The 8,170-nt window shown below is 38.2% G+C and overlaps 1 protein-coding gene across 2 annotated transcripts; it reads left to right on the plus strand.

Annotated features, from left to right (window-relative positions):
* Positions 1 to 723: 723 nt before the first annotated feature.
* On the plus strand, positions 724 to 7,491 carry tk2 (thymidine kinase 2). 2 transcript variants are annotated; one of them, XM_070978019.1, is made up of 10 exons: positions 724 to 988; positions 2,368 to 2,402; positions 2,650 to 2,724; positions 3,146 to 3,199; positions 3,665 to 3,754; positions 3,932 to 4,005; positions 4,458 to 4,546; positions 5,226 to 5,305; positions 5,545 to 5,625; positions 5,904 to 7,491. In XM_070978019.1, exons 1-10 carry the CDS (start codon positions 805 to 807, stop codon positions 5,988 to 5,990), a joined length of 849 nt encoding a protein of 282 aa, XP_070834120.1. In that variant the 5' UTR covers positions 724 to 804; the 3' UTR covers positions 5,991 to 7,491. The 2 variants fall into 2 exon arrangements, with proteins under 2 accessions (XP_070834120.1, XP_070834122.1); XM_070978021.1 differs by having other exon boundaries at positions 736 to 988; positions 2,373 to 2,402; positions 5,904 to 7,488.
* The last annotated feature ends 679 nt before the right edge of the window (positions 7,492 to 8,170 follow it).

An 8,170-nucleotide genomic window follows, 5' to 3' on the forward strand; every position in this document is an offset into this window, starting at 1 on the left:
CTGCCTGTCTGTCTCTCTCTCTCTCTCTCTCTCTCTCTCTCTCTCTGACTGCATTTCTGTCTGTCTGTCTGTCTGTCTGTCTGTCTCACTCTCCCTCTCTTGCTCTCCCTCTCTCACCCAACTGGTCGAGGCAGATGGCCGCCCACCCAGAGTCTGGTTCTGCCCGAGGTTTCTGCCTGTTAAAAGGAAGTTTTTCCTCGCCACTGTCGCCAAGTGCTTGCTCATGGGGGAATTGTTGGTTTTCTGTAGATAAAAGAGCTTGGTCTGTACCAGCTCTATATGGAAAGTGTCCTGAGACAACTTCTCTTGTGATTTGGCGCTATACAAATAAAATTGAATTGAATTGAATTGTCTAAGTATCAGAGCAGCAAAGGAGTAATAAAATGTGAGACAGATTAGGGAAAAAAATCGAAATCAGAAAATGACATATGATCATCTACTACATGCCAGCATTAAGGCAAATAGCAAGGCTCTGGGATGACAATGACTGGGGGGCAAAATCGTATCAGAATAGTCATGATTAACATGTGGCAGAAGGGATGGACAGAAATTATTACAGAATCCAGTAAGGACAACTGTGTGCAGGTCAGGAAACGTTAAAAGCACAGTGTTGTATTTTGTATAGAGGATTTGGAGCACTCGGTTGAATTAGTGCCATGACCGTACACATCCCTGTACAATAGATGGCGGTGTGCGTCTGTAATGTTGCTTAATGCCACTCGAAGAAGAAATCCCGTTGCTTCCTGTTTGACACACGCCAGCGACAAATCATGTAACCACATCTGTGGGTGTACGTGCTACGAAATGTTTGCAGCTGGTGTTCGTGCGTCGTTATTGTTCAGGCATGTTAGACTCATATTTGTTCAGTGTGCCGTGGCTCCGTCATCATGTCGTGTTGTTGGATGTAACAGAGACATTAAGTTACCTGCTGGCAGCATCACACTGATCCAGAGCAGAGCACGCAGCGCCATGAAGCATGTTGTTACACGTAAGCGATGCTGCTGCCTTTTGGTCTTGCCTTTGGTCCCTGTTAGTAAACTGGGATACTCTACACAGTATTCAATGCAGTTGTTAGCCAGCAGTGTACTCATTTCTGTTTGAGAGAGTTTTTTAATCCCTGAACCGCATGCAACTCCCTGTTGTCAACAAATGCAGCCTTATCGCACGAGGAGTCCGTAGCCAACAATAATAATAATAATAAATGTACAGTATGGCGTTATACCCCGAGAGCCGTATGTAATGATTTTCCCGTATTGACCTGGACGATAAAACCTAAATATGCTAACGGTAGCCGAGTTAAGCATTTAGCAAAGACTAGCACTGTAAAGTTAATTATGTGAGAATCCCTCTCCCTAGCCCAGGTAAATGCACAGTGAGTCAGGAGGAATTGGTGCTAGACATGTCGAAATGTTTCTGCTCCAGCAGGTAAGTGATGTATTATCTGAGCTCTTGGATTAAAGTTCCTCTTTCCCTCACGTCTGTTGTAATGATGCAGCTGTGCTCCCTGACTGCAGCTGCTCCCTTCAGACCCTCACGTCTTAACACAAGACATTCCTTCAGCACTCCTCTACAACATTCAGCATTAAGAACTGTCTGTAGAAACATGTTCATCATTCTGTTCATCATTTAGCTGGTGACCAATGTATTACAGTTACACATTGGTGCAAAAGTGACCTGTCCTTTGTCCTTTTATACTTGTTTTAATAAGGCATTTACCGAAAAGAAGTTGCTACAGCCTCTGTGAGACGCTTTAGTCCAATTATTAAATTAGATGCATTTTCTCAGGTGAAACTATAGTGTTAAGCAGACACAGCCATTGATTTTATACATGTTTTTGCCCAATGATAATAATAATAATAATAATAATAATATATTATATATTATATATTTACGTAAATTTGTTTCTCTCTAATCTGACTTCAGTGGTTTGAATTTCTTTTTTATTTCATTATTTGTGTGGCCTCTCCCATAAATATTGCTTTAACACTAGAGTGATATACTACTGTAGTAACAAGATGAGATGAGCCATGTCAGGGCAGTCTGTAAGTTTATGCTTGTCATTGTTTTGTCTCTGTACTTAAACAAATTGTACATGAAATGACAGTGACAGTGTTGTTAAAGTGCAGACTTCTCTATGGGGTTCTTTGCATCCATATTGAATGAAGAAAAAGGGCAACTTCAACACTGTTTATCAGATTCTAGATGTAAATACTGTCAAAGCTTTCAAATTAAAATGACTTCAACTGCATAGTCACTGTCATTTCAGCTCAATTCAGTTTTCTGGAAAACAGGGCCACAACAAATCTGTCCACCTACTTGCACACTAGAGGGTGAAGTCTTACCTTACTATGTCATCTTTCTTCCAAGGGAAGCTGGTACAAAATGGAGAGGATAAGAAAGTGGTAAGTGTTCACTGTGAGATTTCATTTTCCCTCCTCTCAGTGCAGTACATACCTGAAAATGACCTATACTCATAATGTTGGCTGCGTTTTCTACTGTGGTTTACAATATTACCTTTTTACAGTGACTACATACTAATCATCATACTTCATACTTTGTACTAAAATACCTGACATCATAGTTTCATCCCTTTTCTTCGTCATTTCTGTGGGCCGGCCTTTAACACCTGTCTCTCTATCATTGTTTTAGATCTGTATTGAGGGGAACATTGCGAGTGGGAAGACAACATGTCTGGAGTATTTCAGCAAAACCAGCAATATAGAGGTACAACAAAGCATGGTCCTTAAACAGCAAGATTGCACAGATTTGTGTGCAGGTGCTCCCCATCACTCCAGTTACCACTGTAATTGCCTTGAGTTGTAACAAAGCTGCCATTTGATATGAGGTTGAACAACCCAAAAGACTGTGGTCTTTATTAAAGGAAAATACCTGACACGCACAGACTGCATGAGAGACTGCAACAGCCATGTAACGATCACTGCTTTTCGCCAAAACGGATTTAATTCCTGAAGAAAGTTGTATATATCACATACACACCCATTCCCTCCTTTTGAAATGAAGGCATTCAAAAGGATGAAAACAGGGTTACTGTTGAGTCATGATTTGGCAACCCCCAATTACTTGAGATGTTCAATAACATCACATCACATCATCACATTAATCTCTCCGTTTGTTGTTGTTCCAGGTCCTTACAGAACCAGTCTCTAAATGGAGGAATGTCCGTGGACATAACCCTTTGGTACTGTGCAAGATAGTGCTATTATTAGACTTTCTAATCAGGTCTAGACCTAAAAGTACTGGGAGGATATGTTCTGTGAGCATTAAATAGAATAGTACTTTTGAAGTTAAGGCTGAAATGAAACAAAACTAAGATATCCAGAGCTACTATAAGCCCACGGGAGCTGCGTTGTCTGTTGCAATTTCAGAGACTTCTAAACTACCTACACAGATACCAGCAGAGGAAGGAGAGAATTTTTTTCTCTTGAAATTATGTGAAGTGATGCTTTAATTTGATGGAAATCTCTCTCTGTGATATGGATATATCCTGTGTACTGGATGTACACAGTCTAGTGGTGGCACTAAATTTAGAAATGTTAGCAAAAAATATCAAGATCCATTCTCCAGTAGTTCTGCTAGTAGTTGAAGTGATCCCTTGTATATTCACCATGCTGGTTGTTTAAGGTGTTTGTTTCTGTCCTTGCAGGCACTGATGTATCAGGATCCTGAGCGCTGGGGCATCACACTGCAGACCTATGTTCAACTCACCATGCTGGATAGACACCTGTCAGCCACAGTAAGTGCACTGTTAGCTAGAAACACGCCCATTTTATTGTATACTAGTTGATATATACTGTGTCTAGCTGCAGTGCTGACAAACATGTTGTTAGATGTGGACTGGTGTTGCAACCATACTGTATGACCTCATCAGAAAATCAGCTGTTTGTACTTTAAAGTCTCTTGTTGGTTGTAGTTAGCTCCTGTCAGGATGATGGAGAGGTCCATCTTCAGTGCCAAGTACATCTTTGTGGAGAATCTCTTCAGAAGGTATAATTTCAGTCCCTAATCAGACCAAGAGACAAGATGAATAAATACAAACATCATACCATTTCAGATGGATTCTGTTGTCTAACACTTGAAGCTCTTAGTCTAAATTTAATACGTCTTAGGACCTGGGATGTATATGTATCACAACATATTATATTTTCTCAAACCTCCAGATTATACAGTAAATTAATTACCTGCTACATTAAGATACTTCATAACATTGACTCAACTGTTTGGTTAACCCAGTATTGCCATAAAACAAGCCCTGGTTGACTTTAATAAAGTATTAAAAGAATCACAAACAGTACAGAAAAGTCTTGGTTTGCAAAATTTGATCATATCATGGTTTATATTAGATATTGCCTAGTTCAATAGCATACTGACATGTTAAATTCTGATGTACTTTTGGTTGTTGTTGTTTTTTTTTGTTTTTTTCCATATTTTTTTTCCAGTGGGACTATGCCAGAGGTGGACTATGCTGTTCTTGGCGAGTGGTTTCATTGGATCACAACTAACATTTCCATTCCTGTGGATCTGATTGGTGAGAATACACAAAGCAGAAATACAAACACACATTTTTAGTAAAAATTATAATAAGTAGTTGTCATGTTTTTTTTAGATATATATTTCTGACAGAAATTCATAGAAACAGTGAGAAAACAATCATAATGATTGATTGGAAACTGAAATCTGTAATGTTTTTAGTGATGATAATATCTATCCACCATTTGGTATAGTGTGGCTACATTTTCTGACATCATCAAATAATATATTCATGTTCATGTTACCTAATCAGTAAATAACATTTTCATTGCATATCAACAACAGCAAAGTGAAATATTACATGACATATTCTTTCCTCTGTCAGTTTGTCAAGCTTGCAGCTTTCAAAACTTACCTTCCAGATCAACGCTAAACAATGAATTTGTTTTACAATATGCCTTCTTTTTTAAACATTAGATATGCAAGTTCTGTTTGCTCAGTAAAGGTGATATTGAATATATTATCCTTGACTACATTCCAGTGACAGAAGTTGCAACATTATTTAGCACTGAAAATCAGCAAGTCATCATCCACAGAAATGACACCAAACATCCATAGTCAACAGTCATCATTATCAAAGCGATTTTTAAGATCTTTGTTTTCACTCTTTTTTTATCACACTAGAAGCTGCAACAGCTTTTTAATGTACTTTTTGCCACTGTTTCCTCTGGCTCCAGTCTACCTGCAGACTTCTCCTCAGACTTGTTATGAGAGGTTAAAGCAGAGATGCAGAGAAGAGGAGAAAGTCATTCCATTGGTAAGGACGCAATCTCAAACAAGTGGTTTCACTTCACAAACAAACTGTTAATTCAAACCACTTAAAAGGAAATTAATGGGTTTTTAGAGAATTGTGAAGAGTAGCATTTTCTGAATTGGTCACCAGTGTGCCATTTTGTGCGCGCGTGTGTGTGTGTGTGTGTCTGTCTGTCTGTTGCATGTGCGCGTTTGTTTCTGTTTCTTTGTGTTTGTCTGTTGGTCCATCAATCCATCCACAAGGAGTATCTGAAATCCATCCACCAGCTGTATGAGGATTGGCTCATCAAGCGCACCTCCTTCCCTCTTCCTGCTCCTGTTTTGGTGAATAACCATGCACATCCACTTCAATCTTTGCTTTGTGATTATACTGTACGTACAGCATAATATGTCCAGGTATTTTAAGGTAACCACACAAATGACCTTTTGCCACTGACTCGTATCACACCATGTGCTTCCACTTAATGCCTCTGTGTGATGTTATTGTATATCCAGTTGTTGTAGTGGTCTTGAAATCTGTAGTTTCTTTGTCCTGCAGCAACTGCTGGCCTGTAATTTGGATGTGTTTATAATAAATAGGAAAAAAAATGTTTTTTTTGCAGGTGATTCCTGCTGACCATGACCTCCAGAAGATGCTGCACCAATACAAAGAAAACCATGACAAAATCCTAGCAGCTAGTTACATCTGATACCCAAACATACCAGTTACACACACACACACACACACACACACACACACACACACACACACACACACACACACACACACACACACACACACACACACACACATACACTCACACACAGTCAAGTCCCTGCATTGAGACAATCGATCCCAGAAAGCTGTTTACAAACCATTGTTATGCAATTCATCTGTTACATTCACTGAAGGTTTTCCACAACCAACTAGAGTGCAATATTCTGATTTTAATATTTAGCAATTTGACAATTCATTTATCTCCATGGGACAACTTTGTATTTGACTACAGTTCAGCCAGCATGTGTTGATTAGGCCAAATTATTCAGTAGTTTTCAATTACAAAATGTTCTTACAAAGTGTATATTAAGTTTTCTAACCCACAGGGTGGACAAGCCTCAGAAACAGAGCTAACTTCAAACCAAGCAAAATATTCCCCTGGCCCTCAGCTTTTCATTAAAACAACCTGCGAGTTTCTCAAACGGACCTGAAAAACATTTAAGTGTCACAGACTTTTCTCAGAGGTCTTCAGACTTCACTTGAACTGTGAGATTTAACTGATTCATTCTACATTTTAAGTAGTTTCTCGTGCATTTATTATTTTTATTTATTAGTTTGCTTTTTATTTCACTATGTCATTAAAACACTTGAAGTTTCTCCCCAGAACTTCCATTTTGCTTTCACCCAGGTATCAAATGTAATGTGTCTTGATTTTAAAAAAAAAAGAAAACAAAAAAAAGATCACTGGATGTTATCAATGAACAAGTGCAGTGGTTCACTCAGGCACATGTGTCTTTGAAGTGAAGACTAAAAGTGTCACTAAGCTCCTGCTTCAGATATAGTGTACATAGTGTATATATACTGTACAATGATACCATTGGTTTTTGTGTGACCTGATGAACACCATGTAGTGTTGAAGTGTGTCTCTATTATTCCTTTGAATGATGGAACCTATGTTCTTTTATCTATGTTTTGCTATACTAAGTTAATGTGTAATCCAAATTTTGATTTAACAGATTTTTGTATTGGTCGGATATGTTAGTTGAAGGAGTTGGCAAGAAAGAAAATATTACATTTAGTGTTTCTCAAACATTTTAAATGTCATTAGAATCTTAAATTGTATGTGTAGATGCTGCGATGAACTGTGTTTACCAACAATGGTTTTACGAGCTCTTCCCGAGCCAGTGTATACAATTATACATTCATGCGCTTCACAAAGTAGTGAACCTCAGCCCATTCTTGTTTATGATTGACTGAGTCAAGGATGCCACTTTCATACCCAGGCATGATACTGTGGTTCCAAACAGTTGGGTTTTTGTTTGTTTTTTTTTTCTTCTTGAGCACTGCAACTTTCCCCATTTTTTGTTGCCCCTGTTCCAACTTGTTTCAAACGTGTTGCTGGCATCAAATTCAGAATAAGCATATATTTTTAAAAAATCAAATCAATCAAATCAAGTCTATGAGATAAAATATTAAACATATTATCTATGTTCAGTTTTCAGCAGAGTATATGTCAAGAAGAAGTAGCAAATTATTGCATTTGTTTTATTTACATTTTACACAGTGTCCCATACAGACAGTTGTAGGTAGACATTGAATGTAGACAGTAATTCATGGTTGGCCCCTAACTTAATGAGTATGGACAGGGGAGGTCCAAGTGCCATATTCCATCTAGTAACATATGGGTTAACCTGTGTAAGAGTTGCTGCTCATCACTGTATAGAAGCAGTGTAGTCTGGAGTCATTTCTTCTTGGTAAAGAATATTTTCAGCAAATCTGGCCGTTAATTTTCAAAATACACAACAGGACCAGAAGTAAGTCAACACTGGAACATCATACTCATACTGTAAGTGATAGTTGAACATGTAACTTCAAAATCATGGCTATTAATGTGCTGCTATAAGAGCCTGCACTCTTCTGGTCTCAAGCTTCCCACCAGATGTCGAACCCAGGTGCTGGGATTTGTTTGAGATGCTATCTCTAGTGTGTACCAGCAGAGTTCTTAAAGCCCCTTAAAAGTTTATTTCAAAACTTAATTCTAAATCATTAAATATAATAACATAAAATATTCATGACTAATAAAACAACCCTCAAAATTAAATTACAATTACAATTAGTTATTTGGCAGATGCTCTTGTCCAAAGCAACGTACATATGAATTCACACACCGAT

The sequence above is a fragment of the Chaetodon trifascialis genome, chromosome 13 (assembly GCF_039877785.1).
Source record: "Chaetodon trifascialis isolate fChaTrf1 chromosome 13, fChaTrf1.hap1, whole genome shotgun sequence".
Taxonomy (NCBI): domain Eukaryota; kingdom Metazoa; phylum Chordata; class Actinopteri; order Chaetodontiformes; family Chaetodontidae; genus Chaetodon; species Chaetodon trifascialis.

Bases quoted from the DNA above. Each gene is read 5' to 3' on its own strand.
- tk2 (XM_070978019.1), top strand. From the start codon at position 805: ATGTTTGCAGCTGGTGTTCGTGCGTCGTTATTGTTCAGGCATGTTAGA. The intron at 989-2,367 runs GTAAGCGATGCT...CTTTCTTCCAAG, and splicing joins CATGAAGCATGTTGTTACAC to GGAAGCTGGTACAAAATGGA. The intron at 3,755-3,931 runs GTAAGTGCACTG...TGTTGGTTGTAG, and splicing joins ATAGACACCTGTCAGCCACA to TTAGCTCCTGTCAGGATGAT.